Raw genomic sequence first — 16453 nt, forward strand, 5'->3', positions numbered from 1 at the left:
CGGATATAACTGTCCACTCACAATGATATAAACCAGGATTACCACCTTCAGTGGAGTCACTGGTGATTTATGCCGGTGGGAGATGGGAAGCAGGGCTGGTGTTTCGTGCTGTGGTTCATCGTTTTGAGCACCACGACAATGTGCTTTGGTAAAAACGAACGGAGCAAGAGATGGAACACGTACGCATTTAGGCTGCTTCTATTTTCCTTCTTGATTTTCCCTTTGAGTGTAAATTGAAGTCTATGTCATTAAGCTAATTTTATACTGATAGACATAGACAGAAGAGCAGCCCCCAGGCTCCCAGTGCGTTCCTCCTCTGCAGACTCACACTGTGTGGGTGCACGGGGTGTTCGGGGAGCCCCACTATGAAGTGACAGTGCTAAGATCAGGTTTGGGGCTTTTCTTTAAATCCAGGTTGTGGGAATTTCTGCAGTGCTCACAGGTCACTGCATTAGCATGGGAATGAGCTGGTCTTTCACCAGCACAATCCAGCCCTTCGGGATAGCGGTGAGCCCCTCCAAGACTTCAGATCTAATACAGGCTCTTTGCACCTGATCACATTAATGCAAACCACACATAAAATGACCATTTGGTGGCCCCTCAGACTTCCTTTTTTTTTTTTTTTTTTTCTCCAGGCAGGACCCGAGTCTGTTGCCACTTGCATGGCTGTTGTATCGCCACTGCAAAGGGTGAAGCAAAATATATAGGCTGTGGAGCAGGAGCCCTGGGGTTGGGCTGTTCAGAGTCGGGAGGATGCAGTCCTATCTCACTTAGTCTTCTAACATGTGCGAGATCCACAAGGATGCGGCCAAATAGCAGATCCAGTTGTTCCTTTCTGTCTCCTCAGGGAGGCTGTGGAGCCCAGTGGAAGGTACCTGGTAAATTCGCTGGGACATTTCTCGTCTTCTCTAATGCAGGTGTTTGCTTTAATACAAGTGTGCTAACTTCTCTCAAACCCCTCAGCAGCAGCAGCAGCAGCAGCAGCAAAGCACTGCTTGTTGAACGATGAATGACTTCACTTTTCCAGTTCCAGCACATGTTTGCACGTCTGAGAGCAAGAAACGTGTGAAACTCACACAAACTATTGGAATTCCAACTCCAGGGACTGACAAGTAAATATGAAGTTGCGCGGTATTTCATAGAAAACCCACAAATAATACATTTGCCTGGTTAAAGTTGATCCTTTGAGGCACGTGCCAAGAAAAACCTCTCGTATTAGCTACAGCAAAATACCTCCATCGTCTAAGGCTGCAGCTTGGTTGAGAAGCTCATGCTTTGTAAACTGCCGAGTTTTTCCCTAAAAGCAGCCAGAGGCATATAATCTTTTGCTAAGCAATCCGTAAGGAGCTCCGCTAGCTTGGGTGGATCGAGTATGTGATAAGAGATTACACTGAATAAAAATGGAAAACCACAATGACAAAATAATGTTATAATATTAAAATAAATCAAATCATATACTGCCATTATTCTGATACAGAATTTTTACACAGCAAATTTGATACATATACAAGAAGTCAGGCAGCCCATTACAATAAACTTCAGGGTTCCTTTTTTAATATAAACTACATCTTAATACATAGTTTGAGATGATCAGGTAGTTTTACACCAAGTCAAGTAACAACAACTTCTTCCTATCTTAGAATACTAAAATAACAAAATCTTTTAATGCTTCAAATATTTAAATGCTTTGGTTCCACCTGCCACTTTTTAAAAAGTGTAAAAACTACTTCTATTGGTTAAACTTTTACCCTAGAGATGCGCCTAACTTACAAATACAGTTATATTAATAAAGATATGAAATGTAATGTAAATACAGTTTTTTGGCAATCCTCATATGCTTCACACTATGCAATTATTCAACTCTCAGCTCGATTTGGGCATCCAAACTGTAAAAACGTGGCCAAAATTTTCCAAAATTAACAATAATCTTAGATGTTTTCAGTCTGGGGCTAAGCTGGAACCATGAAGACCACGAGATGGTTCAGAAATCATTGAGCTCCTGCCCTCAGAAAGCAGTGTCACCCTAACAAATCTCATTTTGCTCACCCCAAAATGAAAGCATCTGCCACCATGACTCCCTCCTGAAAACTTTGGCCACTACAGCACAGTATCTCATCTTCAGTTTTAATGTTGGTGAGGCAGGAAAATATGGGAAAGGGTTTCCCCTGGCAAGTACCGTGTTCGTCACAACAACAAGAAAAAAAGAATACAGCGAGCGGCTCTTTCTAGCGCAGAATAGCTCCTGCTAAAAAAAGACATCTTCTTTTCTGAAGTCTGGTAAACATTTGAATTTGCTGGGAGAAGTCCGTACGCAGGCCAGGCTGGGGAGACACGGGCAGGTGTGGTGCATCCGCCGCCCGGAGAAGGGAACCTGGGGAAAAAAAGAGCACAGACATGAGGGACAGGGAGCACAGCGGCGACAGTGCTCAGGATGGATGGATTCGGATGAACAGCAGGGATACGGGGAGCGCTGCCCGCCTCCCTCCACGGCGGGACATCCCCACGAGCTGCAGCAGAGGGGCCCGAGAGCAGATGGCAAAGCCAACCCCACTGCCTTTCCCAGTCAAGCCCCAGTTAAGAGCAAAATGTAAATGGTCCGTGTTGCTGTGTAAATCTACATCTCTGACACATGTTATGCATTTACTCCCGTTTCATAAAGGCATCTGTTGTGAAACTACACTGGCCTTTTGCCTGGCGTTTACTGCGCAGGGGTTCCTGCTTGCCCTGATCCCTGCATTGCCCTACAGCGCAGAGCAGCCTGTCAGCGGCGTAGCCGGACCCGGGAACCGCAGGATCCCGTGGTAATTCAGGCTGGAAGGGATCTCTGGAGGCCATCTCGCCCGACCTCCCTTTGGGCAGGATCCCCTGGCCACGGGACAGAGGTTTCTCATTTCACCCCACCCTCCTCCAGCCACGCTGTGTTGCAGGGAGCGCACACACGGACTGCATTAAACAAATTTAATTGCACCACGACGCGCACATGCACCGACACTCTCTAACAACTTGATTACAAGCTCCGTCTTTTACAGGAGCCGTGCCTCCGCCAGTACGTGAGCCGAGCAGGACAGCGCGGCCGGGAGCCGTGGTGCTGCCAACCAGCAGCGTGCGCTGAGCATCCGTTGGGATGCAGTGAGAGAAGCACAGACATACAAAGCCGCCGCTGCCAGCTGGGCAGGCAGCCCTAATTCCCTCATTTCCTGATTTCTGGGCGTTTCAAACCTGCGATTTTAATATTCTGAGATTGCTTTGTGTCAGTGTGCAATTTTTCTCTTTAGGAAAGCCAAAGGGAGAATGTCCCGCATGTTCCCCCGTGTGTCATGCCGAGGACCTGCCCGACCCCAGTGACACCCCGCTGGGCGCGGAGGGCTCACACCGCCTGTGGTGCCCTGGGCCGGTGCCAGCCCCCTGTGCAGCACCATCTCAAGAGCAGCCCCAGAGCGAGGGATGCTGTGGGCTTCCCCGTGCCATCCACCACGGCCCCTCTGCCCCGGCGTGAGCAGAGGTGCCACCGACCGCGGGTGCCGGGGACTCCCTGCGGGAATCACACCTCTCGGATGCCCACACACAGCGCTGCAGAAAAAACCTAAACTCTGAGCTCCTCGGGCTGGTGAGGCTGACTCAGAGGTACCTCTCAGCCCTCTGACAGCTCAAATGATTTATTCAAAACGTTACATTCGCTGCAAGGAAACGTTCCTTTCAGCAGGACTCCCACGCTGAAGATGTGGCTTAATAACGCACCGGGCTGGGGACAGGGGGTGACAGCTCTGCAGGACGGGTGCTTGGCCGTGGTGGGCAGCTTGTCCCTCCACAGGCAGAGCCCACGTGCCTGGAGCCGGTGATGCCGGCTGAGCCCATGCGTGCTTTGCCACGCCATGTCCCCAGCACCAGGTTTTAATGAGAATGGGGCAATGGGAGTTTGGAGGTGCAAAGGAAACAAGGGAGATCCTGGGAGAGATGTTGGGGGTTATGTGCGAGGTGCACAGTGGCGACGAAGCCACCTCCGGTGCTGCCACCTCTGTCTGCTGACCCCCCCAACCCTCACCTGCCTGGCCCTGCCTGCACACCCTGCCTGGCCCTGCCTGCACACCCTGCCTCTGCAGCGCCAAGGGAGATCGGTAAAGGCATCAAGCCAACGCCATCTAGTTGCTGAGAAGGAAATCAGATGGTGGAAACCCAACGGCCAGCCACCTCCTCCAGGGTATCTCCAGGCGGTGGCACGGCCATGGTGGTGCCTGCTTTGTACCTGACCTGCAGGCAAATGAAAGGTTTTGGTGCTGAGGGCAATCGGTCTCTCAGCTGCCCGCTAACCAAATATTTAGGGGAGAGGAACCACTGAGCTAACTCTCCATCCTTAGAAATACCTGATTTCACATACTACAGTAAATCAATTTGCTTTGTGTTTGTCATGAAGAGCAGTGGGGTGAGGAATCTTAATCTAAAATTAACCTCATAAAGCTTATCAACACTAGGGACTATGACTGTAAGTCTGAGGTGGACAGGTGTCTTCTCTGATTGCAATTATGCAGGCAATTAGATTAAAATATATCAGACAGCATAAGTTATTGCCCAATAGTAATAAGCTCATAAAAAACCCTCAAAGACAATTTCCTTTATCCTGTAACTCCTGTTAATGTAAAGAGCCCTTGCAAGAAAAACCTGCTGCATTAGATAGCAAAAATGAGAATTTGGTCCCCAATATCACAGCAGATGGAAAAATTTAACTGTAATAGAACAGAGCCTTGAACTTCCTAAAACCAAGAAAATAAACCATAGATACTGAGCTGAGAAGCCAGGCATTGGGTGAGAGAGTGAGAGAGGCAGGTAGCTAGCTGCACATTTATAATCTAAATTTATTGCTGTGGTATCTTTCACGCGTGATGACTCTGGGGCATACTCTTCCCTGAGGATGGCTCTGAAGGCCACCAGGTTCTCAAGCTCCTTGGTAACGTCCCATTCCATCTTTTGTATACAGACTGTATTATTTATAAATAAACAGCCTTTTTCATACATATAATATCCATAATTACATATCCTTAAATAAACCTATTTGTTAATATCACTATATTAATAGTATAGTGTATCATACAGTAACCTACCAATATGTAACTAGCATTATATGTGTGTATGTATACATACATATATATTCAAAATTAATAGGCAGAATAGGAGTGAAGAGAGCCTGCGGTGAGTTTTCTCAAGTACAAGTGTGTGTCAACACTTTCTCAGTGGCTTTTGAAGGCACCAGTGGCGCTCAGCCTCTGGACCGCAACTGGACACAGCTGTTTGATGGCAGGGGACTGTCCCGCAGTGATTCACCGGGTGTCCCCAACACTGGCTGGGGACGTTTTTATGCTTGTGATGGGCTCTTGTCCAGTTCCACTGGGGTCGGCGGGGTTTGCTACGCTCCTGCTCACACACGGAGGCAGGGTTGGGCTGGGGAACCGCTGAGGCTGTTTTGGATCGTGTAATGAAGCAAAACAGCAACAACAAACTAACAAGAAAACAAACTGAAAAGTGTGTATTACTTTCATCCTCGGATTCCCTTCAGCATAATTCTGACAGTAATGTATTTCCTTACGTAGGTACCTTCAGTGCTATTTCCATACAGATGCAAATGGCCGGGTATTGGAAGGCACGGGATGTTTCTCTGCCTTTTCATTACGGATAGTTTTTATACAATGTGACGTACAGCGCAGTATATTCCTGTTTCTTTCTGCCCTGCCAGCTCTGGTCCCACAACCCCCCCCTCCCCCCCCCCCCCCCCGCCCCGGTGACGTACTCACTCGGTGACTCAAAGGATGGCACTCCTCTCCCAAATTTCCCATCGGCGTGCACATCCGCAGGCTGCGGATCCACAGGCTCACCGCACAGCACATCCCTCCTCCGCACTGCTGGTCTCGGTCGCAGGCCTGCAGTTCAATACAGCAGGAGGCAAACAAAATGAATAATAAATATATTCCCGAAATAGGACAGTTTAGGTGCTCAGGAGCTGCCTCGGACACCCCACAAGTTATCATGGCTCATTAAGGCTGAATAACAAGATTTAAGGCTGATTCGCAATACTAGTAGGTCCCATGGAGCTGAACACAGAGGCTCCTGGCACGTTTCAGAGTGGAGCCCAGGATGTTTCAAGCCACGACCACATAGGGAGCTGCTCAGGGCCAAATCCAGGACTGTCAGGGATTTCCAATCCCGCCTTCTGAGCGCTGATGGACCGTGGCACGTCCCACTCTGCTTTCCCAGATCGGAGCCTGAGTGAGCTCAGGCAGGTGCAAGGACCAAGCACCCCAAACAGGCAGGAATCCTGACTTATGGACAAGCCAATATAGGAATTATCCATTAATTCAAAGACTTTTAAGTAACTATTCCTTCTAGTTTCTCATCATATCCTATGGTTGAGTGTGTGTTGCAAATGCAATACTGCATGATAGTTTTATTAGAGAAGCCCGAGTGGAAGTAGCTAAAATAGAAGTTTAAATATGGATTCTGTGGTTGTTATCTAGAATGACATGTAACTAAAAGAGGTCTTAAAATGTGCAATAGAAAAAGCTTTGCGTAAAGTCTCCACATCCAAGAAAATGCTACTGCGGTGGCGTTCCCCCTGCAAGGGGAGGAAAAATATTTCAGCCACTTACCCAATACAGCTTAGATAAGCACAAACCAAAATGTAAACTATCGGGTATGTTTCAAAAACCAGAAACCATGAAGAGCAATTGACATGTTTGGGTTTGGAAACAGGTCACTGCACATCTTTTGCTTACTTTTTAACCAAAACCTTATCAGACTTTTTATTATATGAATTTAACGTAAAAACCAGTCTCCTTTCTCAGATGAGAAATTCCATTAGTTAAAGGTTCTGATTACACCCCAAAAGTAAGCTTAATGAACTCACTACTCTTCTAATGTCTGACAGCAGAAGTGATAGGCCAAAGGCACTGGTCAGCAGTACATAACCAGGCAACTTGTAAAAAAATGTACCTAAAAGAAGATAACGGCTCTGGGGAAGACTGGGTATTGGAACAAACATTCACTTGAGGAAAAAAAGCTTACAGATCTCACCTTGGGATTTACATGAGAACATGTACCATTACACTGTACTCTACTGCGTAAATATTATGCTAGTTCAACCAGCAGAAGCCAGATCAAAATACGTGTTTACAGATCAGCCAGTAATTTAGGAAAAAGCTGTTGCATTAGTGTCAAGCTATTAAATAGACCAGCACTCCTCCTAAACACACATTTAACGAAGCAGGCAGCTCTCACACTACAGGTGAGCCCAAACACACAGAGTATTTACTTATAAGACTCATATGGCTATAAAACTACCACTACAGCCTGCCAGGTAGATAAGGTATACTTTCTAACCTGTCTTTAAAAAAAAGCCCCAAAATAGCCTTCTAATGGTCTCATTTTGCCCTAGTCAGAAAAAAACTGCAGGTCCAGTGATTTTGGCTGCTGCCAGCACGCCAGCATCCACTGCTTAGCTGGAGTCACAGGCTCTGCTATTCCTCACCAGTCAGCTCCTGATCACCTTTTTAGCCCAGTTGTATCTCAAACCCCATCCACCTCCGTGGGACGGGCCCTGGAGTGAAGTACCACTCAGCTGCAAAAAAGGTCAGAGTGTATCCTAGCCAGCGAGGGGATGTAAAACACTGTGTTGAACAATTTCTTTTTAAAGCTCACACACACATATATACATCTGGCAGAGCTTTTAAGGCTCCCTTTCCAAAAAATGTATGACAAGTTTCGAAAATATTCAGCCCTAATGCTCCTGCCCACACCTTATCTCCAATGTGTAATTCATAGTGCTACTCCTAATATTCACAGGACACAACATGAAGAACATTCCTCTTCAGCACCCCATTTAAACACAGTTTTGTGGAAAATTCAGCTCGAGGAAAAAGTCCCAGGTGAAATGCAAGGTCAAGGCCAACTGAAGTCAGCACATGAACTACCACTGAAGTGAGCGAGGTTTGGCATCAAGTCCTTAAATTGCAAAGGAAAAGCACCTTTCAGGCTCAGAGGATGGGGACAGGAACACCTATGTCAGCTCTTGTCTGAGATTTGCCTGTTCATCAGAAGCCAAAAATGCATCAAAGTGGTTTAAGCAGAAATGCACTGCAGTAGTTAATAAAGTAACATTTTCTAGTTCTAATCTATTTTTACTTTTTGAATCCACTTTGTCCTTGATCTGTTATTCAGTGCTTCACAATTACTTTATTTAATGGGTTAATTATGCTTTAAAGGTATAGCCACAACTTGAATAACAGACCTATATAAACTGGTCCTCCATTGCTGGGCATATTTCTACTTAAAAGGAACCTGAAATTCTCAAATATTAAAAAACTCCTTCACACTCTTTGCTCTGAAAATTAATCAGTCCTGGGAACTGGTCTGACCTCCAGAGAAATGCCTACGAGCTGTTTCATGGACTTCGGTGAAATCTGGACGGGGAGCCCGGACAGCCACGGAGTAATCCGCTGCTGAGAGTACAACTTCTGATGGTTACAAAAGACATGTAAGCTCTTGAAGGAATGCAAGTGCTGGGTTATTAATCCAAAGCAAACACTAAAAAAATCATTTTACTTAAGAGTGATGCAACGCTTTGGGTTAAATAACGTCTTTGGAAAAAAAAAATGTTTTCACAACCAAAGTAAATCTCAAGCCTGAAAACAACAACAACAACAGAGGACCCATTTGCAATGGGTGGCTAGTGAAGAAAAAAAGCAGCGCAGTCATACTCAAAAAAAAAAAAAAGGGGGCAAAAAAAGCGCAGCGTTTTGCGATGATTGCAATACCGGTGCCTGCTCTGTAAGCGGTAGCACTGGAGGAACTCGGTGTGCACAAGCGGGCACAAGCCTGGCCCTCCCAGGGCAGGTTTGGGGACACCCGGGGCTGGGGGCTGCGTGGTGGGGACAGCCTCCAGCCCTGGAGAAACAGCGGGAGCCTCTGCACTCTCCCGGACCACAGCCCGGAGACACCCCCCCCCCCGCCGAGTCCAGGCATCCCTCACCCCGGAGGGACAGACCCCGCACCATGGCATCCCTCACCCCAGAGGGACAGACCCTGCACCGTGGCATCCCTCACCCCAGAGGGACAGACCCTGCACCGTGGCATCCCTCACCCCAGAGGGACAGACCCCGCACCATGGCATCCCTCACCCCAGAGGGACAGACCCTGCACCGTGGCATCCCTCACCCCAGAGGGACAGACCCTGCACCGTGGCATCCCTCACTCCAGAGACCCGCAAGTCCTGGTATCACCCACCGCAGAGACACACCGCCCCCCATACCCTGGCATCACTCACCCTACAGAGACCCCCACGTCCTGGTATCACTCATCCCAGGCAGACCCCCAGCTCCGGGGGCATCCCTCACTCTAGAGAGACCCCTCTGTCCTGGTATCACTCATCCCAGACAGACCCCCAAACCCTGGCGTGTCTCATCCCCTGGCACAGCCCTCCCTTCCCCGTCCTGGTTATCACTTATCCCAGAGAGACACCCCTCCACCCCCCCTGCTCCGGGCATCCCTCACCCTACGCGAGACCCCTCTGCCCTGGCATCACTCATCCCGGACAGACCCCCGAGTCCCGGCACTGCCCACCGCAGAGAGACCCCCCTCTTCTCCGGTCACCCCTCACGGCAGAGAGACCTCCCCTATATCCCGGCATCACCCCCCCCCGTCCCGCTCTCGCTCACCGCAGACAGACCCCCAAGTCCTGTCCCCGCTCCCCCCGGCGGACCCCCCCACCCCCTCCCTTCCAGCCCCCCGCTTTCCCGCCGAGCCCCCGCCCGCCTTGCGGCTGCCGCCACCGGCGCGGCGGGTCCCGTCGGTGCCGTCGGTGCCGTCCGGCCGGCGCGGTGCCGTGCGGCGGCGCTCACCCCGGTGATGACGGCGCCGTGCCCCGCGGCCAGCAGTAGCAGCAGCGACAGCGACAGCAGCAGCAGCAGCACCGGCGGCGGCGGAGCGCCGCGCAAGCTCCGCATGGTGCCGTCCCGCGGCCGCGGCCCCTGCGCTCCCCGCGGGCGCAGCGCGGCGCAGCGGAGCCGGGCGCGGCGGCCGCCCCAGCCGTTATAAAGCCGGGGGCTGCCGTCGGCGGCAGCGTGAGTCACCCCCGCCCTGGCAGCGCCGCGGCCGCGGACCGCTGCGCGCACCCCACCGCGCCCAGGTGCGCGGCCGCGGGACGGGCCTCCGCGGCTACGGAGGGGGGAGGGCGGGGGAGGCTGCTGGCGGACGGCTGGGAGGCAGCGGTGGGGGGGGACATCACACAGCAGGTCCCATGGGACATCCCGCGGCAGCCCAGGGGACGTCCCGCGAATGTAGAGGGCATCCCTCAGCAGGTCTAGGGGGACATCCCTCAGCAGGTCTGGGGGGACATCCCACAGCATGTTGGGGACATCCCTCAGCAGGTCTAGGGAGACATCCCACAGCATGTTGGGGACATCCCTCAGCAGGTCTAGGGCGACATCCCAGGCCTGGCTGGGGAACATCCCACACCAGGTAATGGGCAGGACGCAGCAGGTCCAGAAGGATCCTGCAGAATGTGGAGGTGGGGGGATCCCAGAGCACATCCCGCAGTGGGTCAGAGGCAGCCCACAGCCACTGGAGCCGACCTGGAGGCCTGTCTCAGCTCCAGTGCCCATGTCCCCTCCGTTTGTGCTCCTCAAACTCCCTGGTCTGCCGCAGCCCCAGCAGTCCTCCTGACAGCCCCCAGCCTCGATGTTCCCCCCACTCCCCTCTACGAATGGGAACTGCCTGCAGCCCCCAACCCGGTCTGTGCTCTCTGCTGAGCCCCAGCAGTGCTGTGGGCATGGCTGTGGTGGGGGGACACGCAGGCTGCACCTCACCTCGTCTGGGGCAGAGGAGCATCGAAGCAAATTTACCCCACAGGCCCTGTAAGAATCGAATCAACCCCGGTTCCCGCTTATTGCACCGAGCCCAAGAAGTGCTCCCGTCTGAGTGAAAAAGTAATGCTTGTGGTACTTCTTCACCTTACCTCTTTGTGGATCTGAGCATCAGGGCACGCTGCAGCCTCAAACCCCTTTGAATTCATTATCCCTCTGCTGCAGGCAGCCCCTGCCCCTGCCTGAGCCCCCCCGGCTCCTGCAGCATCCGGGGGCACAGGGAGGAAAAGAGCTCTCTCCTTCCACAGGGCTGGCTGCCCCCAAAACATCTGGGAGGGAAGGTGGTGGGAAGAAGGAGCAGAGGGAGCAGGGACTCCTGTTTCAGAGGTAGTGCGCCACTAGCTCCTTCCAGCCCTAACACTGGTGAGCTCCTCTTTTAGATATACACTGCTTAAATTTAACACCAGCCAAGGTTTAGCGACTAATGGTGCTACCTTCGGGCACCTCCGTCCCCTGTGGTGGCAGGACATCAGAGCCCCGCGACAGTCAGTAAAACACGTGCAGAGTTTCCTTCCCTGCCTCTCTCTCACTGTTTTTCATCCCTATTCTATTTTCCTTTTATTTTCCAGCTCTTTACACTTACTTCTTTTTCCTTTCCTCTCCCTCCTAACTCCCTTTTTGTCCCTTTTTCTGCCTCTCCGTCCCCACTCCCACTCTCCAGTGCCTCCGTGCTGCCCGCCCCCTCCGGTGTGTCCCGTTCTCACACGTAGCTCCCTGTTTTCTCAGACTTTTCAAATTCTCTTTTTTTCCAGACAGGAAGGCTGAGCCTTTGTGGGCTGAGCCCACATTTCCCTGAGTCCTCAAACAGTCTCATTCTTCGGCTGAGGTGAGTTTAAGCACAGGCGAAGGAGAACGTGTAACGCACCGAGTGTCTCGGCACGCTCCGGCTTGGTTCAGTCCCGGCCAGGAGCTGTCGAATCGATTCGTTAGCGGCATTCCCTCGAGGGGGGGTCAGTCTGTCTGGAGGTTTTTTCATTACAAATGTGGCCTTTTTGGGTGCTTATGGCTATTTCGTAAAAGCGCGCTCAAGACAAATACAGGCTGAGTAAATAGAGTTTTAATCCAAGGATGCTTTAAAAGCAAATTGGGATAAGCCAATTTTGACATGAAAGTATGAAAAATAACTGGGATGGATCCTTAGCTGTTGTAAACCTACGCGGCTGGCCTGAACTGTCGCCAGTTTAAACCAGATGAAGGGATTAGCTTGTTTTAATTTTTATTTGTATCTCAGAAACTAAAAATGAATATAAAAGATGAATGATTATTTTCACAATCCCCACTTGCTCAGAACTTTTAAAAACAAATTATCCTTTTCAGCTCTAAACCTCCCGGTCCTTCAAAAACAAAACTGAGGGGAAATAAAAAGGAGGAAGGTAAGAATTTTATGTAGTTATATGTAGACTTAGTAATTTCTTGTGAAAGCCATTTTACATAAAAGGTATCATTTATGAAAGGATGCCAGTTATCAGCCTGAAGGTCAGTGTTGTACATTACGATGAGTATGCTATAGACTTACTAACATACGCTCTAACACCAATATTCTTACTACCAACTTGCACTATAACTGGTTTGCTATTAGAAAAGAACTTACATATCTATATGGCCTCTAGGTGATTACAAAATTGTAATGCAAAATAAATTAAATCCAGTTAAATCATTGCCGTTCTTAAAAAAAGTTAGTTTTGGAGGTGAATCTCTGAATTGTAGTGTCACTGCCTCCTAGATAATTGCTCAGCTACAAAAGTAGTGAAAAGTCACAAAGTGTCTTAAACGTAAATTTTCATACTGCCCATCTCACAAACGCACCAGAATTTCAGAAGTCCTTTTAGTCTTTTGATCCACCTTGAAGGATAGCCTCATATTACTTTTCTTAGTTTTAAAATTTTATTGCATAATTGGATTTTTACTAAACCAATTCATTCTGAAACATGTGACATTTCTCTTAGTATTTCTTTCTGTCTTTGCTGGTACAATACCAAAAATGCCCCGGAGCGCACTCAGGGACACGAGTGACAGCGTGGTGTGTAACCCAGCCTAGTGCAGAAGCAGCTTTCCAGCCTCTCTCTTACATTATCGCAATTAATACAGATATCTTCTCTATTCCTCCACCTAGATATTTTTCCAACTGACATCTGCGATACTATCCCAGTGTACACGAATCTACCTCCTAAGACCGTTTTTCCTTCCATATGAAAGCACCCAGCAGTAGGACCCAGCGTGGTCAACCCGTAGGCAACGCTTTGGTGGAGTTACAGCTTTGGCTACGCTTGGGTAGGGTTAGGCTTCTCCCCAAGAGGGAACCCAAGAAGTCCCATTTTCAGATCACCGTCACAAATCCACTAAACACAATCTTCTACCATAAAACCTCTAATATCAGAATTGGGAAATACCATTCCAAATTAATCACGGTACTTTAGATCTGACGCAGTACGTTAACAATCACCCAAAAGTCCTTAGTTGCTTTAAGAACCCGGAGTGAAAAAGCTATTTTTGGCTTTCAGTGCGGTTGGTAGCTCTCTGGTTCTTCTCAAAGCCTCAATTTTACTGAAAGCTAACTGTCTATGAGTAGGCATTCAAATAATTATTTGGCCTATTCAAGTGATAATGCACTACAGAGTTTACAGATTTTTGAAGACTAAGAATGTGAATACATCAGCTATCTAAAAAGACAATTTTCTCATAAAAGAAATGAGAAAAAGCATATAATATGAAACAGGAGAATTAACTTTTTGTCCTAAAAACTCTGTTAATAATGACAGTATCTAATTTGTTTAATCTTTCACACTATGTATCGAACAATGGTCTGAATTCAGTAAAGTGGTGCAAGTTTGCTGACTCTTGTAGAGGAAGAACTCATCTATGTCGGATGCTTATACAGATTTGTAGTCTAGGTATGGAAGTTCGCCCAAAGTATGGAAGACCTCAAATCAGTTGTCTTCAGTGTCTGGAATAACCTGAACACACAGTTCATACAAGAATATCTTAATTTCTAAGCTGTAACCTGGGTTGGGATGCTGTCCTTCTCTCACCCAATATTTCTGCTCTATGTCAGTAATTAACGGTCAGTAAAGCAAAGGCTGGCCCAAATCATCCTCTTCGCAGGTGACCAGCCCAAGACCCTTCTTGATCTTTTGTCCTCTGTCTTGGAGATTGTACAGAAGGCAGAAGCTTGTATTAGCATTAATTTGGGTCTCCGGCATTTACCCAATTACCATTTGCGTTTTTTGCAAGTTGCAAAGATTTTTGTAAATGACGTCCAAGTTTTCTAGCTCTCTCTCTGATGTGGCTGGAGTTGGCCAACGCCTTCACAAGTTACCAGCAGCGGGCTGGTTGGGAAACAGAGGCTTCATACCTGCACCTCTCACTGAGACTGTAAAACCCATCTGGGATCTGAAGCGTCAACTGCTCAGCAAGTCCGGGCACCCACCGGTGTGATCCCAGATCACATAGACCGCACTTTGCCTAATTGTGTAATGCGCAGAAAAGGAAAGGCAATTCAGACCGCTATACGCCCGTCTCACACTTGGAGTTGCCTTTGGAGGTGTCCGTGAGGGTGCTGCTTGCGTGAACTTGTCGGCAAACCTGAGAGGTTGGTGCGTCTCTGCCCCGGCGTGGGACGCAGGCGAGGAGGCAGCACCTCCACCCGCGGCCACACAGCTGTCCAAGAAACCAGGAACTGGTTACCGTGAAGGGGACCCCTTGTCATCCACACTTCAGAGAGAGCCACAACGGGCTTTTGTCATGATTACTGCACCTCAGGCCCATTCTGGCTTCTTCTGACATCAAATAAACTAACCGATTGAAAACACAGTCTGCAGAGACGTGCAGATTTTAGGATTAGAAGAGGCACTGTAGTCTGAGTTCCTACTAAAGCAAGCCATAAATGTCATTAGTGAATCCTAAATATAGAGAGATAAGTTGTGTTTTAAACTGGCACGTGCCTCGAGAGAAATCAAGCGTTGACTTACAACGAATTCACCACTTCCCTCAGCAAACTGCTCCAACTCTTAAAACCTCATTTCCTGTTTGAATTCCACTGATTTGGAGCAGCAGATGATCTTATGCCCTCTAATATCAGGAATCTTCACCTTCTGCATGTAATTATAAGCTGAGAACAAATTCCACGACACCTGCTTATTAACACTGAGCCCTCTTTCTCGCATGCTACGAAGCAACATTTTTGTCACCACCAAATTATTCTGGTTGCTCATCTCCAAGCCCTTTCTGATAGATCAACAAACTTTGGGAAGTTTCTGGCGTGATTTCAGGAATATGCTCACTCCCTAAGATTAGCCACACAGCTCTATTCTTAGTTATATATTCTTGCAGACCGAGTCAACTATCAGCGTACAAACAGAAACAGCCTTGCGAATACACTGATAGAAATGAAACAGATTGGCAAAAATCTTTAGCAACAAAAAAGCGTCTCAAAGTGTTTGTATTTCTGAGGTCAGATAAGAATAAACGTCATGAGCTGCTGTTCTAGCGGCATGTTCCTACTGCTCCTTGTGTCTCATTACACCGCTTTTCAGTGCTGCCGTTGTCATAGTAGTCCACGAAGAACCTTATGTAAGGAAGAAGATGATGGTTCTGCAGTGTGTTAAAGAAGAGCATTTAACAGATAGGTGCTAATGTTCTAGATTAGGGATTCTTACTCCCTTACTCTGCACTGGATCGTGTAACCGCATGAATCATTTTGATTGCGAAGTACACGTTATCCCATCAGCTCAGAGGGACTGAAGTGGAATATTACAGAGTCTACTCGTGAAACAGTGTCAGGGGTAGAACAAGAAAAAGCTGCCAACGTACAATCAAAACTAACTCTGGTTGCTCGTGAAGAATTACTCCTTTGACTGGTACACAGATTTTATTTAGACTTCTACACATTCGTGTGACTGCGTTTGCAAAGTCCAGGGCAGCACAATTCTGAATGATTCAGCGGGAACTGCGGATTTATGTGATGGGCAGGGACTCAATGCCTTGCTGTAATTTTCAGATATGTCTTTAGAAAAATGTAGAATTCTTGCCAAGAAGATGCAGTATTGGTTTGGGGAGTTAGCTGGACTTCGGGGAAACATTCTTTCAACCTTTTTTTCTTCCTACTGATTGGTTTTGGTAGGAAACATCTTTCCTTTGCGTGCCAAAATGGGTTAGTAGCTGCGAGCTGCGGGTAGGGGCCTGGCTGGTGGAGCCACGCTCTTTCCCTGAACGCTTGAACCTACCGAGTGAAGTAGTTTTTCATCGAGATGGGACTTACTGGGCCATGGTGGAAGCAGATGGAAACACTTCCATAGCCACAGAAATCTCCCAAATGGAAGAGTTGCAGGCGGGTTATTCAGGAGGGCATCGTTGTAGCTCTGCTCCCGACGCAGACAGGAGATTTATCGTGTGTCCCAGCTAGACCAATGCCGAGCGTGTTTTGTAAGCTTGTTCTTAATAAGCAAACCAGCCCACCTTTCCTCCCTGCCGGGGCCCTCACAGGTCCCTCTGGCCCCTGCCAGTTCTGCCTGTACCCTCAGCGGGTCCATGCCTGCCGCCCACCCCGGTGC

At 48.7% G+C, this 16453-nt stretch overlaps 1 protein-coding gene across 1 annotated transcript; it reads right to left on the reverse strand.

The window, feature by feature from the left end:
• Positions 1 to 1420: 1420 nt before the first annotated feature.
• On the reverse strand, positions 1421 to 9986 carry PROK2 (prokineticin 2; the record flags this gene model as incomplete). The annotated part of the gene is made up of 3 exons (XM_082487979.1): positions 1421 to 2371; positions 5784 to 5909; positions 9882 to 9986. 3 exons carry the CDS (start codon positions 9984 to 9986, stop codon positions 2246 to 2248), a joined length of 357 nt encoding a protein of 118 aa, XP_082344105.1. The 3' UTR covers positions 1421 to 2245.
• Positions 9987 to 16453: the final 6467 nt, after the last annotated feature.

The sequence above is a fragment of the Vanellus vanellus genome, assembly GCF_965231255.1.
Source record: "Vanellus vanellus genome assembly, chromosome: 9".
Classification (NCBI taxonomy): Eukaryota; Metazoa; Chordata; class Aves; order Charadriiformes; family Charadriidae; genus Vanellus; species Vanellus vanellus.